The 23,047-nt window shown below is 43.5% G+C and overlaps 1 protein-coding gene and 1 long non-coding RNA gene across 2 annotated transcripts; one reads left to right on the top strand and one right to left on the bottom strand.

Annotated features, from left to right (window-relative positions):
• Positions 1–510: 510 nt before the first annotated feature.
• LOC150065183 (uncharacterized) lies at positions 511–20,883 on the top strand. Its single transcript, XR_016534921.1, has 3 exons — positions 511–592; positions 17,423–17,533; positions 20,821–20,883. It is a non-coding gene; the product is annotated as an uncharacterized LOC150065183 (long non-coding RNA).
• Positions 1,314–6,910, bottom strand: LOC150065184 (spermatogenesis-associated protein 31A6-like). The gene is made up of 4 exons (XM_090329734.1): positions 6,716–6,910; positions 6,002–6,041; positions 5,203–5,263; positions 1,314–4,956 (listed from the first exon to the last, which is right to left on the bottom strand). The coding sequence occupies exons 1-4, from the start codon at positions 6,908–6,910 to the stop codon at positions 1,338–1,340; spliced, it is 3,915 nt and encodes a 1,304-aa protein (XP_090185860.1). The 3' UTR covers positions 1,314–1,337.
• Positions 20,884–23,047: the final 2,164 nt, after the last annotated feature.

Here is a 23,047-nt window from a genome sequence, read left to right as displayed (position 1 = left end):
GCTAGGATTACAGGCATGAATCACCAAGGCCTGTGTTCCTTGCTCTGTTTGCAATACTTGCTGACAATCTTTTTTTTCAACAACATCCAACTTCTTTTACCTTTGTTAGCCCAATCCCCTGCTCACTTATTATCACACTACTAACAACATCAGAAACTATTTAACATATACTTTTGATTTATGGTTGGTGAAATCTGCAGGTGCAGAAACCAGGGTTTGGTCCGTAATCGAGGGCAGTGAGGGAGGTCATCGTAAGCCAAACCCTTGGAGACCATGTGAAATGAGGTTCATTGAGCCGCATTGATGGTGTTGTGACAGTAGCCAGCAGCACCACTCCACGGGTTCTCAGGCACCCAGGAGGAACAAGAGTGCTGCATGACACATCCAGTGGTTCCCACTAGACCATGAGGCCTTGTCCTCTCCACGGTGGCTCTTTACTGCCCCTCCATCATCGCAGGAGATGGAGATGTATGCCTAGCCTCTCAGTGTCATTTCTGGTATAGACTGCCTGAATCCGTAGAAGAAACACCTCAAACTTGTTTCCTGTAAAGCATTCCAGTTCAAGGTTGATGAAGCTTAAAAGATTATCCAGGTATGTTGCTAGGCACGATTAGTTCATGCCTGTAATCTTTACTCAGGAGCTGAGATCCAAGGATCACTGTTCAAAGCGACCCTGGGCAGAAGATCCAGAGAACCATTCTGAAAACTGTGACACTCACCTCCAATTAACCTCCAGAAAACACAGACGCTGTGGTTAAAGTGGTAGAGTGCTAGACTACACTATTCTCTAACCCTGATTAAGGTCTTGGATCCCAGTAAAGGGAACAGTTAAAGGATGCAGAAGCTAACTCCTAAATCCTCAATAAATCAGTTGTTAACATTCTAGATGACACACAGGCCTGCTGCTATGCTTTCTGGGAATTCAATGACAAACTCAAGTGACCCAAGTCAGAGCAATAGGATCCCTAGACAAGAAGGGCAGAATTGCTTTCCTTACAGACCCCTAGCATCCAGGGGTTGCCCAATCTAAGTCATGCAGAACAGCCTAGTAAGCTATCACCCCATGCATCCAGATCCTAGGGAATACTGCAGACTTTCTGAAAAGGCTGTAGTGACTGAATGGGCACATTCAAATAAGGGCTTTTAGCTGACAGTCATCAGTGGCATTGTATCATGTGTCCACCCCAGCCACACCTGCTTAGAGGAAGACCACACACTACCCATCCCTCTCCCAGACGAAGGCACTGAAGGAAGCCACTGCATGCATTGAGCGTGAAGACTGTATTAAACACTACGCATTTGAGGAGGGAGACGTCATCAGTACCCAGCCAATGTACTCACACACAAAAAACAGGCTTGCGGTGCACAGGCTGCAATTCCTCGTGAGAAAAATGGACCTCACAAGGAACCAAGTGAGCAGCATGGCATGCATGGCTGACCATCAAACGGCTAAGATGACAGTGTCGTGGGCAGTGGATACGCTGGCCTGAGACATTCATCCCTTCTGGTATGTGCTGGCAGGCATGACTGACTAGAGACACTGGCTTTCGGGGAGGCAAGTCTGTCCCAGGGTGGTGATAGTGTGAGACCCTGCTCTCATGGACAGGGTGCCTGGGGCCAATGGGGCTGGTTTGGGGAAAAGACGCCCCGGTGTTCTTTACTTGGCTTTGTTGTGGGTAAGGAGGAGCCAAGTGGTGGTGGGAATATCCAGCTGTGGGGGCCGGAACTTCATGTAAAGTTTTCTTAGATGCAGAAGGCTCCTGTGGAAGGCCCAGTTTTTCCTCTAGGATCCTTCCTACAGTGCTCATAAGCATCTGTGCTTCAGGCACTCCACTCTGCCTGAGCGTTCTGCTTGTGGATAAGTCTTGCTTCTTAGTATTGGCCGACTGGATCTTGGGGTTTTGCTGGCAGTCTGCCTGACTTTTAGCTTTAGAGGAAAATAATGCCATAAAAAAATTCTTGATCCGATTTCCAAAATGAATCTCTGGAGGATGCTGTTCTTTCTCTGACGCAGATAGGGAAGAGTTCTTCCTTGCACTTCTTGCTTTCCTGACCTGGGCAGGAGAGTTCAAATTCTGTCCTTGCGAGGGCCTTGTTCCTGCAGGCTTTGCTTTCTGTATTCTGGGCCTCTCACAGCTCTTTGCTTCTTCGAGGCCATGAAACACCTTGCTGTACCATGGGCCATCGGTGATGGAGGTCTTAGGTTCTTGCTTTGTGCTGTGCCCTCCCGTTCGTAATGGAGAGCTTGACTCATAGATAGTGGACGTGCTGCTTCTGGAAAAGTTCTGTGAGCTACTCAGAGAACTCTGTGAAGCCAGCACGTTGGTGCCAAGCAGCACGTCGGGTCCACATTCTTGCAGGAAGGTGTCAGCGTCGCAGTCCTGTAAGTTATCATCAAAAGGTGGACTTTCACTTGGACTGCTAGATTCTGCCTGGTCTTTCAGGCATGAACCTGGTGGATGCCTAGCAATCGAATTTCTGGAGGGTAATGGCGTTCGAGTGGTCCTCAGAAATTCTAAAAGGTTCAGATTTTGTAAGTCTTTGTTGAATGACCAGTTAGTGGGCTGTCTCTCTTCCACCTCAGCCATTTCAACGGGATCTTCAGTCATGTCAGATGCAAAGATCTCTCGTATGGACACACAATGGCAGAGGCTTTCTTTCTCCTGTGTCTCACATATGCCCATTATTGGGCTGGTATTTGTCTCTGGACTGCTTCCCTCTGATCCTGGCACAATGTCCTGGTGCCAGGTACTTCCTAAAAGGCTGCAGGTTTTGGAATTGGAGAGCAGTCCCTCTTTTTCTCCAGGTGGAGAGACCACTGAGGGATCACAGTGGTGACTACCCAGTGTTCTGCTCAGGGTTTCACGTGGTGGTGCTTGAGGAGGCTGTGTGGTATCACCTGATTTTTCTCTCCCTGGCATTTTTGGCAATTTGTCCAGAGCTTCTCCCTGGAATGCATCCCCCTTAGAGGTGAGATTGGCCCTGAAGTCACAACAGGCCAGGTGTGGAGAAGCTTCCTGGGAAATGGCCACAGGGAGAGCCTTTTTTAAAGTAAGGTGATTTATGGGCTTGAGTATCTTTAGGGACAAGCCCCACTTATGCTTCACCCAAAGCTTCTTGATATGTGCCTCCAGCAGCTGTTGGCTGGCAGCATCCAAGAGGAAAGCCTTCTGGGAGGAGCTCGTGCAGCTTTCCCTAGTATCCAAGGATGCTTCTGTACCAGTAATGCTGGAGCTGGAGTTTTCAAGGGGGGCCAAGGCATGGTCTGTTGAGCCCCTGGAATGACTAACATGCAAAGGGACCTTGTCCCTGTTGATCTGATCCCATTTTTTTATTAAATGGGCTCTTAGGGCTTCTCCTAGACTATTCATACCTGAATAAATTGGGGGAAAATATTCAGAATCACTATGTGATGATCTCATCACATCATTTTCTAATTCTCTCAGCGTGTTAGCTTGCACACCATCTGCTGAGCAGCTTTCTGCATCCCTGTCCAGTTGTGTGGCTACCCCAGTGCTGTGATGTTCCAGGTCCTTTCTGGAGTTCCCCCATTGCTGGGATGCAGAGCTCTCTGAGGTTCCCCTCTCTTGCCTTCTGCAGCAAACGTCTACATTCCTGGAGTTCTGTGAACACCCTGGCTTGTCCTCTGCCTGGTCTGTTACTCGGGATTTCTTCCCAGAAAACACCTGGATCTCACAATTTCTTTTATGGAGGTGCTGGATGAACCTCTCTTGGAGGTGGTTTTCCAGCTTTTTCCTCATTTCAAAGGTGATGAATTCACCCGGAATCTTGATAAAGTCTCTCTGGTGTAAGAGGCCCTGATCTTGTGTAAAGGCCTTGAGAGACTGATTGACCACAGCGGGTAGAATTCTCTGACTTTCCAGGTGCTTCCTGGCAAGGTGATGTTCTAGGTGTTGGACAACAGGTGGGACTGTACAGGAATTCACTGGAGGTGAATGAGAGGATAGGACCGGCATATAGGATGGGACATGAGCCTGAGCTTGGCTGTCAGCCAGTGGTAGAGGCTGGGGCCAGGTCAAGGCAGGAGTGTAGTTTTGTGATTGGCTGAAGTGCTGCAGTAAGGGCTGGGGTGGAAAGTGCTGTGGAAGTACATTATCTTGGTCTTGTGTTGGCATGAAATTATAGAAAGTATTGAATAAAACAGAGGGTAAGACTAGTGGCTGCCCAGACATTTGGACAGGAGCCACCAGGGACTCGCTGTGCAGAAAGGGAAGGCCCCAGAACAGCTGGCTGCATTTCTGTAAGACCATGGGGAGAATCAGCTCCTGAGACTCAGGGAGCTGCTGGGATTCTCCCTTGGTGTTCCAGAAGGCCTGTGGGATGGCCGCGTCCTGGGCCCTGCCCAGTGACTTCATCATGTTCCCCAGAGAATCCAGAGGGTGTTCTTTCTCCTCCCCAGCGTTCTCCTTAGCCCTCTTACTAATCACTACCTCCAGCAGCTCCAGGATGTCAGAGTTGAGGGCTGGGCTAGGAGAAGGCACCTGAGAGCTGTTGGTTGGAGAGCCGCTCCGTGGGGTGCTTTCTGGAGGAACTTCCCTGAAGTCAGATGGAAGACCGGAGTTTGAGTCATGGCTGGGTGGAATGCAGGCCACAGGTGGAGGAGAAAGAGAACGGGGAGGAGAAAGAGAACGGGGAGAAGGATGTTGTAGAGGAATCAACAGCTCTGGAGGCTGAGGCGCAGTGTGGTGTGACTGTGTCTCAGCAGGAACTGAGGAACATGTCTGGACTGGTGACAAGGTAGAGGCCAGAGGCTGCAAGCCCTCGTGTGAAGGAGCTGGGGAAGCCTTTGGGGACGCAGTGCTGGAGAAAGCGTCCTCTTCACAGTGTTCAGCTGCCGGGTGGGCTGCAGCAGACGCTGATTTGACAACTTCACCTAGGGTGTCTCCTTTTAATAAGTGCCTGGAGCTGCTGTTGTCACTGAGCTTCCCTAGGTGGCTGCAGGAGACAGAGACAAACTTTCTTCAGCATCTGATAGGCCCAGGAGGATGGGCAATTGTGACTACCTGCTGTCTACCTACTGAAGCACACCCTGCCATCTTTTACACAGCCCCTAGACTTCTCTGTATCCCACATCTTCCTATCAGTGCCATCCTGTGCCAACCCGAAGTCTTCCTCAACCCCGAGATAACCCCATTCTCTAGAGAAGAAATGCAGGCTCAGTCACAAGAGGAAAATCCTTACCTGGTAAGAAGGGAAACTAGATCGTGAATGTCCCCAAGCTCTTCCTGAGTGTCTCTGCAAGCTAGAAACACACACTGTGGTTATGGCAGACATGGGAGAACCCCTAGATTTTACAGGAGGGGGAATGAGACATTCCTTTGTTAGAGACCATGGAAGATCCACTGGATCTCAAATTTTTATTCATGGCCACAAGGCAGGTTCCAGTGCTAAGAGGGCTTAGAGAGGGGTAGTGCTTATTTACAAGGTGCTTTCATCTCTGCCAACCTCAGTGGCCGCAAAAGCTCTCTTGGATGGTAAGGAAAAGGATCTCATGCGTATTATAATTCTTAGGGATGTGAGTTTGTCCACACTAGGACTTGGAGGTCACACCTCCCTATCTAGGCAGGCTTGCCTCAGCCTCCTAGCCCTCCTTTGTGACACACCTCCCTCTCAAGGAATGCTGTCTCATACATAGTCTCTTTAGTTCCTCCCCATGTGACAGACCTCACTCTCCAAGGAATGTTACCTCACTTTGCCTTTTGGCCATTCCTCCCTTTGTGACTCATCTCCCTATCAAGGCAGTGTTACCTCATACATAGCCTCTTAACTCCTCCCACTTTGTGACACACCTCACTATTGAGGCAGTTACCTCACAGCCTCTGAGCCCCTCCCTACTTTGTGATGAAGCATATCAGCTTCATTCCAAGGGGATTTCTGATTACTTTCCTTCTAAAGGCTACCCAAAAACTGACATCCTTGGCATCCTGGCTCTGGTTGTCAGAGTCAGAGATCTCCCCTTGAGACAAAATGCAGAACTTACGTTTCAGAGCACTTTTATTCTTTCTCTTCATCTGGCCTCTCTGATGCTGAGAGAGAGACAGGATTTAGACCTCTTTTCTCCTTTCCCTAGACAAGTTCAGATACGTGCTGTTCCCGGATAAAATGCTGCTCTCTTCCTTTGTCCCTGCATTGTCTTTCCCCATATTTAGTGTGGCAAATTATTTCTGCTTTCACAGGACCACACACCCAGGTTTCCAGGTTCCCCCAGCTTCCTGTTTTTTGCATGTTGACCTTAGCCTCTGCTGGGAGCTTTGTGTGGGCTTGGAACAGCCCTGTAAGCAACCTAACACTGGGTAAAAATGTGGTACTCAGGTCCTTGGTGTGACATGAGGTTGAGAGTCCAAGTCCCCTCCCTCTCAGGAGCTCTGCTCTGGGATGCTGAGTTTCAGGGTTTTGGCTTTCTAAGGAATTGCACTTTGAAATCTCCCTTGAATCTATCATTTTTCAGTGAATACATTTCTATACACTTGCACACCACCGAACATATGTGTGAGTTGTAAGCTAAATCTAGCTTCCACATTTAAAAGAATTCATGATCTTGTCTCTGACCCTGCTTAATTCATTAATTTTTCCAAGTCTGCTTTCTTCACAAATTGTACAGTATGATTCCTTCTAATGGATGAGTAAAATTCCATTATATATGCATATATATGTATATGTCCATCTTTGGGTGGTCTGTCCCTGGGGTTCTTACCTTCCTCATCTTGTTCTTTCGCACAGGAGTGGGTGAGGGTGGATTTCCCTTGAAGCAGGGCAGGAGCAGTAGCAGGAGGAAGAGCCCCACTCCACACACAATGGCAAGGGACATGTCCATTGCCAAGGTGGTGAGGTCGAGGCTCAGCCAGGGGATCGCAAGGCTTTTGAGTGAAGAGAGGGGATTCTCCATCATCTGAATCGCATTATTGCTCGTGAGCAACTGAGCTCTGGGCATTTCCTTTGGCAACATATAGTCAATGAAGGCTGACATCACAGAGGCCTGCTTTGCAGTAAGTCACAAAGGGGGAGGGGTGATGCGTAACAAAGCCCTCCCCCTGCCTCTAGCTCAGCACTTCCTTCCCTCCTGGGCCTCTAGATTCCCACCTCCAAGTTCACCTGCTTGGCCTGTGAGAGGCAGACCTCAGTCCATTTCTTGAGCCTTCCCCCTTGAACCCAGACATTAGCTGTTCTTGCAGATCACTGTTTGAAATCTGCATTTTTCATAGTTTTATACATTTTTTTCTTAGCTCTGGAATGTGTTGTTTCACTTGACTTTGTAATTTCTAGATCACCTCTGTGTGCAGTTTCCAACTTTCCCATGTAACTGGAAATTCAGTTCTCTGAATTCAGTATCAATTCACAAGTAGTAAGATTAGTGTCAAGCAAAATAAAGGTGTAATAATTTGCAGGGAACTTGAGAACTATTTGAGCTACTATGTGAGGAAGAATAGCAGTGGGAAAAGGACAGCTGTTACAGAGAGGACCAGGTTGCATGGACTTTCATATGGACTTCAGTGCTGAGTCCTGGCATGTGGCCGAATGGTGGGTCTTGGGCCTATTTCTAAACGTGCTGCCCCGGTCTCTGGAGATGTATTCCTTCAGTACCCTGGTAAGCTAGCTCAGGATAAGACAGTGATGACTTTGCCTGGAGTAATAAAAACCATCCTGAATTTCCTGCTTGGCCTGTGAGAGGCAGATCTCAGTCCATTTCCGGAGCCTTCCCCCTTGAACCCAGACATTAGCTGTTCTTTGGAGATCACTGTTTGAAATCTGCATTTTTCATAGTTTTATAAATTTTTTTCTTAGCTCTGGAATGTGTTGTTTCACTTGACTTTGTAATTTCTAGATAACCTCTGTCTGTAGTTTCCAACTTTCTCATGTAACTGAATATTTAGTTCTCTGAATTCAAGGTCAATGAGATCAATGTCTTAGAATAAAGGAAATAAAGGTATATTCATTTTCAGGGAAAATGAGAAGTACTGCTATTGTCTGGGAAAGAAGAGAGTTCTGGTGGATAGTGAAAGAAGGATAGCTTTTATAGAAAGACCCAGCAGCATGAGCTTTCTAATGGACTTAAGTGCTTAAGCCTGCCATGTGGCCGAATGGTGGTTTGAAGTCGTCTGGTTTGTAAATGTGCTGCCCATTAGTGTCTGGAGGTGTATTTCTTGTCCTGAAAGTTCCTTCAATGCCCTGTAAAGCAAGCTAAGGAGAAGTGGGTGATGACCTTGACTGAAGGTATACAAATCTTGAATTTCCACTCCTGGGGAATGGAATATGTGTCGGTGGTGTGGGGACAAAGTAAGAAAGAATAAAAAAAGAATGCTGCCTTTAATAACCCTGGGTAACTTTGCTGGGTGCTATGTCTCATGCCTGTAATCCTAGCAACTCAGGGGGCTGAGATCTGAGGATCACGGTTCAAAGCTAGCCCATACACTAAAGAACTTGAGACTTTTATTTCCAAAAACTGGAAATGGCAGTGTGGTAGCCTTGAGCTGAAGAGCTCAGGACAGCACCCAGGTCCAGAGTTCAAGTCCCACGACTGACAAAATATTTTAGGTAACTGAAAGCTTCCTGGTTATGAGCTAAAACTTCACATGTCAGCATAGTTAGATGCCAGTTTCTGTTAAATTTTCCTTCTTTTTTTTTCTGTTGAATTTTCTGCCCTTTAAATTTTACCCACCAATTTCTTTGAAAGGGGTATTGTGCGTGTCTGAGTGATTCCTACGGAAATGGAATAATGACCTACATGACTTGCTGTCTCACAGCTGGCATCCCAGCTAAGTAGGAGACAGAGGCATAGGACTGAAATCCAAAGCTGGTTTCAGAAAAAAAAAAAAAAAAAGGATCAGGAAAATTACTGAAAAGAAAGAGTTGGGCTAATTCTAGTTCTGCCTAGTAAGTGTGAGATTCTGAGTAAAAAATCACTTATTGCCAAATAAAGGTCCTTTAATAAAAAGGTAGCAAGGAAGTATTGCTCTGTTTTCTTCACAGTCCCATCATCATCATCATCAATTTTCTCATTTAGTCTAGGTTTTTGTGTGTGTTGATTTTGAACTCAGGGCCTAGGTGCTGTCTTGGAGATTTTGCTCAGGGCTAGCATTCTGCCACTTGAGCCACAGCTCCACTTGCTTCTGCTTATTTCATAGCAGCTAGCCTAGTGGATAAAAAGGTCTACTACCCTGTGGTTTTGCTTTCTCATAATAACTAGTGATATCTCATGAAGTTATACATCTAGTCGGGTAAAATACCAATTAATGTCCCGTGCCATTTTAAAAGTAGGCTTATTTTAACTTATTTGTCTTATTATCTTTTGCCAGTCCTGGGGTTTGAACTCAGGGTCTGGGTGCTGTCCCTGAGTGTTTGTGTTCAAGGCTGGTGCTCTACCACTTGAGCCACAGCTCCAATCCTGTGTGTGTGTGTGTGTGTGTCTGTGTGTGTGTGTGTGTGTGATTAATTAGAGATAAAAGTCTTGCATGCTTTCCTGCCTGGGTTGGCTTTGATTTGTGATCCTCAGATCTCAGCCTGTTGAGTAGCTAGGATTACAGACGTGAGCCACCAGCGCCCCACAGTTCATAAGTTTTTATTATTTAGTGATATAGCGCTCATTTCCCAGCTGGAATAAGCACTAGACAAGCCTTTGTTCTATGTAATTATTTTCTTCAAACCTCGGTAGTTAATTCTGCCCTGACCTCTCGTTCTGAATTCACATACAAGTTTGCTAATATTTCAGTATTTTGTAGTGCACAGACATCCATCGCGCAGCTCCCAGTTCACTCCCTAGACAGGAGCAGATGGGGAGCCAGCAGTCTGCTCGGCACTTCCTCGCGGTCTCCACCAGGGGCGCTCGCGGCCCCGCGCCTACCGCCGGGTCCCGGGGCTCCCCCGGCTGCTGGGGGCTGGGAAGGCGTGCCTGGGCGGGAGCTCGTCTCAGGCGCTCACCTCCCCGGAGTCGCGCGGGCGGGCGAGGACGGCCACGAGATGGGCGCCGCGGTGGGGGCCGTCCTCGGGGTGCTCGCGCTTCTCTCCACGCAGCCCGGGAGCCCCGGCGTGGCCGGACGCCCCCGTGAGTGCAGACCACCTGGGGGTGGGAGGGCGGCGGGCGGATCAGGCTCGGACTTGGACTTTTAGGGCTGTGGTGGCGCCGGGGTTCGCGGAGTCAGGAGGGGACGTTTCCTCTCCCAGTCCCCCTCCACCCCTGCTCACCAGCTCGGTGGTTCATTTTCAGCAGTGTCTAATGGTACCGTCCCGCTGCATGCGTTCACCTTTGCCCCTCTCTTTCTCTGTTCCGGGCTTGCTTGCCTTTTTTTTTTTTTCTGGGTATTTATTTATTTAGCTTGAACTCTGGGTGGATTTTTATTTTTTTCAAGGTTTTATTAACACTGATTTAAAGGAGAAAAAGCCTGCCCGGATCCCAGCTCTTCTAATATGTCTGTGCTGTGTTGTCTGGTTTATTGCGCTGCTGTTTCTGGAGTTTTCTGCGTGGGAGCGTTCATTTCTTAGTTCAAGCGCCAGGACTGGCAGGGGGAAAAAAAAAAAGGAAGAAAGAAAATGCACATGGGGTAAACGTTCTCTGCCAGTTAGATTTTAATTTTTGGATGCCTTTTATGCAAGTTAAAATGTTCTCAAAACTATGTGATGTTACCAATGCACCAATGCTCTGATCCAAAAATGGAAACACTAATGGTGTAATGTACTCCACGCTACAGAACTTGAGGTGTTACTTAAGTACAAGTATTCCTGTAGTGTTCCCTCTTGATTTAGTCTGAAAAATAAATTCATGAGCTCTAAGAAAAAGCTCATACAGGTAATACCTAATCCAGATCAATTCTTGAAATATCCTTGAATTAATGCAATGCCCCGAAACCACACATATGAATAATTTATACATTCCTAAAATAGGAAACGGTATCTACAAGTGGAAACAGAACACTTAAAGTTGGATATTGCTCTTTCCTGGGTATAAAGTCTTGCATTTGTTAATTAAAGCCAAGAACAGTGGGGATGACTGTTTTGAATTTATTCTGGCAAAGATACTACCATATTTGCTATTAGAATGAGTAACTGACACATTAGAAATCCCTTTGGACGCCTCTTCCATTGTCATACAGGGTTGGACTTTGAAGGTATCATAGTTAAGGAGATAAATCTGATAAAGTTAAGCTCATGGCATGCACTGTAGTTTACCACCTGGAGTGGTAGAGATAAAGACAAAGATGATTCCTCCTGTAGTGTATATTTTCAGCCATTTGTGAAGGCACAGAAGTTTGTGAGCTCGGTGGGGCTAAAGGGTTGAAGAATTATGCCAGGTTTCCAAGGACATTGCATTCTGCCTGTAAGAACTAGAGTTGGGGTGTGAAGTATGAACACAGATTGGGGATGTGCGTGCAACATGCTTTGTGGCATGAATACAGCCTTGGAATGATGGGGAAGTGGCTTCTGAGACTCACCAGTTCTCAGGGGCCTGGATGGTGCAGTCAGCTACCAGGAACACTGAACGTTGTAAACATAAACCGGCTCCAGTCTTAAGAGAAGTGGTCCCTAAATATCTCCAGGTTCTCCTGATGTTTTCCCGGGTCTGGCGACAGAAGATCCACTGGTAGGTGGGCACTGAATGTAGACACCTGTTTCTTTTCCAAACTATGCCTGGGCATGCAGCAAGAGGTATCAAAGTCCATCTGCGGGGTAGTTTCACAGAATGACTTCCATTGGGATGTGTTAAGGAATTAAATATATGGATTTTTTCATTCTCTGTGGCAGATTTTTTTTGCCAATTCTGGAGCTTGAACTCAGGGCACTGTCTTTGGGCTTTCTCAAGGCTAGCGCTCTACCACTTGAGCCACAGCACCACTTCCAGCCTTTTCTGTGTATGTGGTATAGAGGAGCTGAACCCAGGGCTTTGTGCAAGCTAGGCAAGCACTCTACCTCTAGGCCAAACTCCCAGCTCTCTGTGGCAGAATTTTAAGTCTCACTCAAAAGCAAATACTTAAAGATCCCATTAATGCAAGTATGTATACACAGAATTAACATGCCAAAGAAATGAAGAGAAACGGCAATTTCTTTGGGAGCTATGCTTAATGAAAAAACTGCCTGAAACTGTATTTTACTTGAGAGGAAAAATACAATAAGTAGGTATAGAAGGGTGTCAAGGGTTTAGAAAGTTCAAGTCTCATTTCACTTAGTTTGGACAGATAAATCAGTTATATATTTTTTCTGTCTATGGAAAGTTTCACTTAGGTTTGGACAGATAAACCAATTATATATATTTTTTCTGTCTATGGTAAGTTTCAGATTTCTTTTTTTTTAACATACTTGCCACTTCATTGTAAAGTTTTTGTACAGAGAAAGTCATATATATATATATATATATATATATGCATGTATGCTTGCACAAGTTGAATGAAAATGTAGTATGGCAACTCATTATTCAAAATCCAATGCATTTCTAGAAGCTTGTAATTCACATTTGAGCATGAGCTTCAAAAAAACAATCCTATTTATAATAGTACCACAAAGAATAAAATATTTAATAAATTAAAGATGTGCAGGTTTGTATGCTGACTTATGAAAGACAGCTGAAAGAAGTTAAAAATATTCCCAAAGAAATCTCATCTGTTTATGGGTGGATGATTTAATGTTGCCAAAGGTATTCCTCCAATTAACCTACAGATTTAATGTCAGGACTACTAAACTTCCAGTAGGTTTTTTTCTTTATTTGAAAAAGCCTTAAACTGATATTAACATTCATATGGAATTTCTTTTTAAAATTTTTACTTTATTGTCTGGGTGATGTATAGAGGGATTACTCCTACATTTGTAAGGTAGTGAGTACATTGCATCTTGAACATTATTACCTCTTGTAGTTTTTTTTCCCACTTTCCCTCTCTCCTCGTCCCAAGTTGTAAAGTTCATTTTCTGTCGGGGTCCTTCGTCCCCAGTCCCTCTTGAGGAGGGATGGGGAAAAGCACATCCCAACCAGTCCAAGCCGCGAGAGGAGAGGGCCCACTGTCCTCCCGCACTCAGCCTTGCTTCCCCGGAGCATGAACAGAAACGCCACGCAGCTTCATCAAGGCAGGAATCTCTCTCTCCAAAAAACCCCTCCTTATATTGGGTGTGGGAGCCTATCAGCACAACAGGTGGGCAGGATAAAGAGGTCCACTTGTTTACCCCTACTACGGGTCTCAGCAGAAAGTTATTAGAATGGCATTACTCGGCCCCCAACATCTCCCCCGTTTTTATCTTAAAAAAAGACAAAACTTAGTATATGTGGGGCTACCACCATATTAGATCGGCTGTGCCTGTCTTAGGTGTCTCCAAGCTCATTAGTCTTCTTACCCGTCATGGGATCACCAAGTCCTTTTTAGTTGGCTAGGTTGATAGCCTATCAACTTAAGACAGGAGCCAAGTAGCTAATAGCTGGGACTTTCCCGTCTTTGACTACCAGCCGTCTAAGCAAATCAGACCTGAGGGGATGCGAGCAAATGCCTGTCGCATTAGCATTCACTTTCTGCATTGACTTTGTAATATGTCTATTGCTTGCCTACAATTTTAGTGCATAAAAACTAATCCAGACTGATCAATCCCAAAATAGTGTCAAGATATCACCCAAAGTGAAAATATTGTAACAATTGTGCACATAATTCCAGTCCTCACATGCTGACTAATGGCTTCTGAGATCTACAACACAGTATTCAAATCATTTTCTGTAGAAACTGCAGTGGCAAGGGCAATACTCGCAGCAGTAAGGGCAGGAAAACACCAAAGTCTCTCTTACTGATGAGCGGAAAAGCATTCTCCTCCACCTGTACAGGCACTAGTATATACTGAGTGGCTCTGACTACAGAGAAAATAGGGAAACATTCCAACATCAACTAAGAGAACAACATTCACACAAGCCATAGGGAATAGCGGGGCAATGGAAAAATTAGAGGAGTCTTCCAGTCCCCCCCTTTTTGTTTTAAACTGTCCAAAAATGACTCTGGTCCCTTCATTTTAAGGGGGTTATGGGCGAAGATCCATTTTCTGTAACTTCTTCATGCTGACTCAGGGGCGTCGTCTCTGTATTTCGTCAGGGACTTTAAAAAGCTTTAGCCTGTTTTCACTTATTCTGAACCCAAACACAGGCTTTCTAAATCACTACCATCAAGCGTCTCTGTGCTACTTTTCACCTGTTCTTAAACTGTTTACTCCCGTATAGACTTAGATTTACCATTCACACACACATTCGCGGTCGTTCCAGTCTGAACCCATTTGGTTCTATTCTAAAATCTCTTTACACACATTCGTTCCCTTTCATACACACATTCGCGGTCGTTCCAGTCTGAACCCACTTGGTTCTATTCTAAAATCTCTTGAAAAATAGAAAATAGGCCTCGCCCTCCGCGAGGTAATTTTTTTTTTTTTTTTGACATTAGAAAATAGGCCTCACCTTACTGCTCTGGCCAGAGACTCCCGTGAGGTTCCTCCCTTCCTGGGACATTGCCTCGTCCTCTGAGAGGTTCCTCCCTTCCTGGGACATTGCCCCGTCCTGAGAGGTTCCTCCCTACCATACCCGAAGTGACCCGTGCTTTGTGGTGATCTGGGAATAATTAAAATCCCTTTCACTCACACACACACACCCATTCACTGGTTTAGTCTTTGAGGAGTTTTCTTTCTCTTTCTCCCTGTGTCTTTCTCTTTGTCTTTTTTCTCTTTCCCTGTGAGCAATTTCAGCCTGCGTTTTCCCTGGCCTTTCAGTTCCTTTTTCTTTTTCTTTGCATTATCTTCCTTTCAGCTTTCTCGGGCCTTTCAGTCCCTCCTTTTTCGTGTTTTCTTTCAGGCTTCCCTGGTTTTTCAGTCTTTCCTTTTTTCTCTTTTTCTACCTCTTTCTCCTTGTCTTCCTGTCTTTTTTTCCCCCCGTCTTTTTCTTTTTCCCTGGTTGTTCAGTCTTTTTGTGCCTTTCAGGTTTTCTCTGGTTTTTCAGTCTTTCCTACATGTATCTCTCACTTGGCTGAACTCACAGTCGTGCCCCTTTCATGCCTCTTTCGTGCCCTACATTGGCTCTTTCGTGCCTCTTTCCTGCCCCAGGTTGGCTCTTTCGTGCCCTACGTTGGCTCTTTTGTGCCTCTTTTGTGCCCCACGTTGGGCGCCAATATGTCGGGGTCCTTCGTCCCCAGTCCCTCTTGAGGAGGGATGGGGAAAAGCACATCCCAACCAGTCCAAGCCGCGAGAGGAGAGGGCCCACTGTTCTCCCGCACTCAGCCTTGCTTCCCCGGAGCATGAACAGAAACGCCACGCAGCTTCATCAAGGCAGGAATCTCTCTCTCCAAAAAACCCCTCCTTATATTGGGTGTGGGAGCCTATCAGCACAACAGGTGGGCAGGATAAAGAGGTCCACTTGTTTACCCCTACTACGGGTCTCAGCAGAAAGTTATTAGAATGGCATTACTCGGCCCCCAACAATTTTCAACATATTGCCTTGTGAAAATCACTGTTATGTTGGTTCACCCTTTGTCCTTTGTCTCATCATCTTGTTTTTTTCCCCTTTCCCTTCCCTAATTCACACAAAGGAATAAATGTATATATTATACACTAGGAACCAAAGTCAGATACAGTAATAACAGGGGATAAACCATAAGGGGGAAAAAGAGAGGAAAGAAATAACTTCACATAGTATACCTGGGTTGGTTCCATGTCACTGCTATGGTAAATAATGCTGCAATGAACGTGGTGGTGCTGGTAACTTTAGATGTCCTTGACATTTGGGTAAATGCCAAGGAGTGGGATTGCTGGGTCACAGGGGAGCTCTATGTTTAGTCTTTTGAGGAATCACCATACTGCTTTCCACAGTGGTTAGACAAATTTACACTCCCACCAACAGTGTAGTAGTGATCCCTCTTGGCCACATACCCGCCAGCATCTGTTGTTATTAGATTTCTTGATCGTGGCCCCTCTAACTGGAGCGAGGTAGAATCTCAGAGTTGTTTTGATTTGCATTTCTTTTATGGCCAGAGAAGTGTCTATTGGCCATTCTTATTTCCTCTTCAGAGAAGTCTCTCTTTAAGTCTTTAGACTACCTTTTAATGGGATGGTTGTTTCTTTGAGGATTTGTTTTTGAGAGATTCAATTGTTTGAGCTGTAGGTTTATTTTGGATATGAGGCCCTTGTCTGTGGTATGGCTAGTGAAGCTCTTCTCCCACTCTGTGGACTTTCTACCTAACTTGCTAGCTATGTCCTTTGCCATATAGAATCTCTGCAGTTTAATGCAGTCTCATTTGTTTAACCTTTTTTTTTTTCCTTCAATTTGTTGTGCTTCGGGGCCTTTATTTTTTCTGGGCCTTTATTAAGAAAGTTTCGACCTGTGCCAAGGAACTCTAGTGTATTTCCTATTCCTTCCTGTAAAAATTTTCAGGGTATCTGCTTTTATCTCAAGGTCTTTGATCCATTTGGAATTGATTCTGGTACAGGTGACATGTAAGGATCCAGCTTTAGTTTTCTCTTTTTCTTTTTTGCTAGTCCTAGGGCTTGAACTCAGGAACTTGGGGGCTCTCCTTGGGCTTTCTTAGGGCTAGTGCTTTACCAGTTGAGCCATAACACCTAGGGCTTTGTGCATGCTAGGCAACCATTCTATCACTGGGCCACACTCCAGCCCCTAGATACTTCTTATGAATTATAGCCATTTGATATTAGCCCTTATATTTTCAAAGTACAGATAATGTTTAGAATTATATGAGTTCTAATATATTAAGGAAGTAGCTGAAAAATTCACTTTTGATTTTCTACTTACACAATCAAAATATCTAGAAATGTGAGGTTATTTCCCATCCTTCTTATGTTTTTCTATATACCGGTAAGGTTTTTCAGTTCAATATTTAAGTTTTGATTCCTAATCTTAAAAAATACTTTTCTATTCAATAATTAGATGCTGGTTTTATTTTTATTTGCCGGTATGAACCACTCATTACTTTTACAAAATAGTTGTTATTCGAAAGAGAATCATACAAACTTCCAGTTAAGCAAAACAGATGTAAATTCTCAAAACTCATCTGTAGTTATTTATTTCATGACTCGTACCTATGCTCTAAGCTTAGTGGCTATTCACATATCTTGTATTTGCGTGGAGAAAATGCCATACGAGGTGGGAAACTAGGCATTACTTTCCAACCTTGTGGTCAATAATGCCCCACAGATAGGTTCAATTCTGGTCAAACTTGAAATACTTACAATCATGGAAATCAGCAAATGCTACACATCAGATTTTAATTCTCAGGGAGAGCTTGCTATTATGCAGTTACTAGCATATCTCAGTCAAAACTGATGATTGCTGCAAATTCAAGCATTTTTTCTACCTGTTAACTAACAATGAAGAGAGATGAGGATGTAGAGGGTAGGAACAGTTTCATCGGTGTATGTTAACCTGTGTGTGATGATGATTTTTCTTGTTCTTCAGACAGTTGTGATGCTCCACTGGCCTCGGGCTTGCCTCGGCCCTCCTTCAGCAGCAGCTCAGAGCTGTCCAGCAGCCATGGGCCTGCATTTGCTAGTCTAAATAGGAGAGATGGTGAGTCTGCCATTGTCAATCCACCCTCATCTCCTTCAAAGAATCTATATTCTTAGTTATTTTCCCTTCTTCTAGCTGAAAAACTAACTACATAACTACTAACTACATAACTAAGCTATATAGCTCAACTTTTATATAATGTCCATTGAACATGCATGCATTTGAAGTTAAGGAAAAGATTAATCATATTATCATTTGCTGGCTTCCTTCATGCTTATAAGTTTGTATTTATTTTGTTTTAATATCTTCACCCTGTACTAAATGACAGTAAATGTTCATGAGGGAAACTGAAAGAAAAGATATATTGGAGTCATATATTATTTCCAATTATTTCATTCTGTTTTAGTTGTAAAATATTTCCTTTAAAAAAATTCTATGAGATTAGTCAAGTGATCTGGTCATAAAAAATAACCAAAACTAAAACCAATAAAGGCATGAGCCAATTTCAGAACTACTGAGGAAAGTAACGAAGGTAACACATGATGCCTCTCTGGGATGTGCTTGTGGTTGGGAGATGCCCAAGTCCCAGGATGTACCTCAGTAGGGGGAAGTCCGCAATCCACCATTGAAAATAAGGATTCCTGTCCATCCTAACCTTGTGAAGGAAGATATAGGCTCACTCTTTGAAAATGTATTAGTCTATTCATGCTAGCCTAGTATTACTGAGTACCTTGCTTTTCCTATTGACCAAATAAGAGTTTAGTAGATTGACTAAATGAATGCAGGGAGACTCACAGATTCTGTTACACTCTCTATTTGTTAAATTTTATTTTCTCTCATATATTTTTAATTGTAATTAATAGAGGGCTTACGTTTATATTCACCAGATAGAAGGTGCAGTACTTCACATGCATTGCTACCCTTTATCATGTTTTTGTCCCCATTTCCCTTCCCCAACCCTTCCCCTGTTTCACTCTCTTTTAACCTACCTTTCTTTCTTTCTTTTGTTCTTTCAAGTAGATTACAAAGAGATTTCAATTTCTTACTTCTCAGTTATGAGGACAATGCATCTTTTTCATATATATATTATTTCATATATTTTTATTGTAATTAATAGAAGGGTTACATTATATTCGCCACATAGAAGGTGCATTACTTCCCATACATTGATACCCTTTCTCATGTCTTGGCCCCGTTTCCCTACCCCCCTCACCCCTCATCTTGTTTTCCCCCCTTCCCTATCCAATTTCAAATAACCAAATACACATATATCCAATATATCAGATAACAAAGTGAAACACTGTAACAATATGAGATAACCAAGGGACAGCAAAAGAGATGAGAGATAACATAGTACATTAAGGACAACAATCACTCATTATATGGCTCCTTCATTCTCCATTTCTCCCTTCCCATTCATACCCTGAAGCTATGTAGCTCAACGTTTATTTAATGTCCATTGAACATGCCTGCATTTGTTCGCCTTCCTCCCTCTATTCATGTGATTCCCTTTTATTGCCTCCCCTCACCTATTTCCCCTTCCTGATATTCATTTTATTGAACAGTTCATTAGTTGTTCAGTTGAGTTTTAATGGGAAAGTTAATTTTTTTATGCATGATGAATGAGCTTAGGAACTGCAACTTAAAGTTAATGCTGCCGCATGTGAATTAATTGTTAGAATAACTACAGAACTGAATATTTCAAAGATCATGGATTAGTAATAGCTTGAGTTCATTGTGCCCATGTGCCAAGCACGGGGTCTTATTAATGATCAGAAAGGCTGGTGGAATTCCTCGGTACCACATACATAGAAAAAAGCCAGAAGTGGTGCTGAGGCTCAAGTGGTTGAGCTCTAGCCTTGAGAAAGCCCAAGGACAGTGCTCAGGCCTTGAGCACAAGCCAAGGACTGGCAAAAAATTAAAAATTTATATCTCTCCATGAAACAAATATCAGCTAAAGTTACATTTTCAAAACAGTGATTTCTATTCTAGTGGTCATTCTAATGTCAATCTAATATCTCAACTTCCTAATGGCTTCCAAATGATTACAGTAATCAAGTAAGTCCTGAAGTTAGTTTAAAGAGGTTTAGGGGTTGTGTGTTCTGTTTCTGACTTGTAGAGACAGAAGAGTATGGGTTCCTTGATTTGAGCCTTGGGTACTGTAGAGGCTATAAACACTAGGAGGAAAAAAATCCAAAGTAAAAGTTCAACTTACTTCCAATATATTTAATTAAAACAACTCATGTCTGACATATCATTATGATAGTAACAGGTCAGTATTATTTAATGTAGAATTCAATATTCCTATTCTTTTCTTGTGATTTTCCTAGAGTTCCCGTGGTTAGAACAGATTATATACCAGCTCTAGTTTACTTAAAGATGTATAGAACAGATAGCTCCTTGGCTGTATATAATCTTTGGGAAAGCAATCCTTTCTTCCCAACTTGTGGTCTGAAAAGTTGCTGGAGGAACAAATAAGTCTGTCAGCTTGTGAAGTATTCCAGTGACTGCCAGCAAACACTTGGACTAGTCTAGAACAGTGTTTCCTACTTGTTTAACCCTCACATCTAGAAATGTTGCATATGGATCATGGAAATTGATTCCTAAGAAAATAGAGCTAAAGCAAAGATTTTTACTCCCCACAAAGTAGACAAAGATGCCTCAGGGTTAAGCCCAGAGCTTTCTGGGCAGGAGCATGCAGAGGGCTGCCTGTCTCTTCCCTGAAGACACCCATGATCTCTAAGGGAAGGCCCTGTTTCCCCTACCCTCTTCCCATTTGCCATATCATGTCCTAGAACTCTAATGAGTCTTTATGGGGAAAGAAAGCCATGTAGCATCAGTGTGATTTGTTTTGTTTTGTGTTATATTGATGTGATGTTATGTGAGAGTTGCCTGCCAAACTTCCTTGAGCTCCAAGCCAATATTTAGAATATCAGGCCAATATTTATATATTTCATTTTTTTGCCAGTACTGGGGCTTAAACTCAAGGCCTGAGCACTATCCTTGGGCTTTCCCTCAAGCTAGAGCTCTACCACTTGAGCCATGGCACATGGCACAATTTCCAGCTTTTTTTTTTTTTTTTTTTTTTATGTATGTGGTACCAAGGAATCTTTGTGCATGCTAGGCAAGCACTCTACCACTAGGCCAAACTCCCATCCCTATTCATTTTCTCTTTTTAGTATCTTATTTAGTTTTAGAGAAGGCATGTTGTACCCTGGCACATGTAGATAACATTGCTAAACCAGTGTACAGCAGCTTCCTCACCTTTAGAGGCCTGGGTTTACCTGTGGCTGTAGTTCCTGCTCAAACAAACTACTCCATTTTCTCATTTCTGTTCCCACAAAAAGGAGCTGGTGGCTGGACTCCTCTTGTATCAAATAAACACCAGTGGCTGCAGATTGATCTTGGAGAGAGAATGAAGGTTACAGCGGTAGCCACCCAGGGAGGGTATGGGAGCTCCAACTGGGTGACCAGCTATCTTCTGATGTTCAGTGACAGCGAGAAGAACTGGAAGCAATATCGACAGGAAGAAAGCATCTGGGTATGTCCCTCTGTTGTTTCTCTGTTGAGGAACACGGTATGTCAGATTGTGAAGTATTCCAGTAACTGTGTGTCTTGCAGCCTATCTGACCAACTATTGAAACAGATCTTCAGAAGCATGAAGGAAACAAGTGGCATTTAAAAATACTCTGTGCAGGGGCCAGGAGTTTGGCCTAGTGGCAGAGTGCTTGCCTAGCATGTACAAAGGCCCGGATTCGAGTCCTCAGTACCACATACATAGAAAAAAAAGTTAGAAATGGTGCTGAGGCTCAAGTGGTAGAGCTCTAGCCTTGAGAAAGTCCAAGGACAGTGCTCAAGCCCAGGACTGGCAAAAATACTCTGTTTATACTTGATTTATGAAAAAAGTAAGGCAGAAAAATTTAATAATGTACAGAATACTGAATGACTTCTAATTAGCTCTTTACATAGAATGATGTCTAAATGATGAGTTATTCACATTCAGCCTATTGTACTTTGATTCTGATAAACAGCAGTTTGTGTTGCATTGGTATTGTCTCAGCAAGTAAACTTCTGTTATCATCCTTCTGTGATCTCTGATTAGGGAAGTTTGTAAGAGATCAGGGACACAAGTCTTGCCTTAACATGAACACTGGTCTTTGTGGAGCACTTTTCATTCCTGGGCTATATGTACTTCACTTTGGGACTCCTAGGCATTGTGGCTACTTTAAATTATCTTAAATTATCAGTAGCATATTTTAAAATTTTTTTCCATATATTTTTTATTGTAATTAATAAAAGGGTTACATTATATTCACCAGATAGAAGGTGCATTACTTCACAAACATTGATACCCTTTCTCATGTCTTGGTCCCCATTTCCCTCCCCCCACCCCCACCCCTCATCTTGTTTTCCCCCCTTCCCTATCCGATTTCAAATAACCAAATACGTATATATACAGTATATCAGATAACAAGGAGAAATACTGTAACAATATGAGATAACCAAGGGACAGCAAAAGAGATGAGAGATAACATAGTACATTAAGGACAACAATTGCTCATTATATGGCTTTTGTTTCTATATCCTGGAGGTCCTTTCATTTAGCATCATACTATATGGCCTTATGTATCTAGGTTTTGTTCTATTGTAAATCTCTGCTAGGAGAGCCCAAAGTTTCTACTGCTTATGACAAAAGTCAAACTAATTCTCTTCATAGAGTAAAAGAGTTGATAGTAGGCAGTGTAAAAAATTGTCTTATTAAAACTTAAAAATGACAAATTAAAGGTATGTTGCAAGAACGTCTTAGTAAATTGTAATGGAAGTAGAACTTGGGAGATGTCCTTGCATGGAGGTTTAGTTGTGTATTCACCTGTGCATTTCTGGATACCTGCATGTGTTTTTGGTCTTAACATTTTCTATTTATTTTAAAAGATACACTAGAATCTTCTTTGACTTGGATCAGTGTAGTCCAAGATTCTCATCGTAGCCCCCCCCCCTTTTTTTAATATAATGGCTTTTGTGTGTCACAGTGGTTAGATGCTTTGTGAGCACCAAGGTAACTGGAAATGAGATGAGGTGAGCTACTAGGAGTCATGCAGATGATCCCAGAAACTGCCTCTTCATTCCTTATTTGATATCCGGAAGCCAAAGAAGCATTTTTAGAAAGATTCTAGCAAATCATGTAGCTTTCTCAATCTACATATATTTGGAATTAAAATACCATTTTCTGCCAGTACGATCATCTTTGTATCACCACTCTTTCCTTGCTCAGAGCAAGAGCGGTAGGCTACCCTCTTAATATTTCAGAGTACAGTTCTGAATACACCAGCTAGCCTTAGTTCTGCACATGTTAGAGAAAGGGAGCTGGTTTTGTTAACTAATGGGAGGCTCATTCCTCCATGGTATCCCCCTACATGTGGAAGGCTGAGCTCTGGAACCTCCAGCCCCTATGACTTTTCAAACTCAAGTGCATTTATTCCTGTTGTCAGAAAAATTATGCTTCCATTTTCCACCCTTGTTGCTTCTTTCATTCTTCTTCTCTTGCTTTGTTCGATGAGTCCTTGTCCCTGGCAC

This window comes from Megascapheus bottae, chromosome 3, assembly GCF_031878675.1.
Source record: "Megascapheus bottae isolate mThoBot1 chromosome 3, mThoBot2.hap1, whole genome shotgun sequence".
In the NCBI taxonomy this organism is placed as follows: Eukaryota; Metazoa; Chordata; class Mammalia; order Rodentia; family Geomyidae; genus Megascapheus; species Megascapheus bottae.
The sequence above is the reverse complement of the archived record's forward strand: the minus strand, read 5'-3'. Positions and strand labels throughout refer to the sequence as shown.

Excerpts from the sequence above, each read along its gene's own strand:
- LOC150065184 (XM_090329734.1), bottom strand. The coding sequence starts at position 6,910 with ATGATGGAGAATCCCCTCTCTTCACTCAAAAGCCTTGCGATCCCCTGG. Across the intron at positions 6,042-6,715 it reads GAAAGAACAAGATGAGGAAG|AGAGGCCAGATGAAGAGAAA; the intron begins GTAAGAACCCCA and ends TCTCAGCATCAG. Across the intron at positions 4,957-5,202 it reads CTAGTTTCCCTTCTTACCAG|CCACCTAGGGAAGCTCAGTG; the intron begins GTAAGGATTTTC and ends TGTCTCCTGCAG.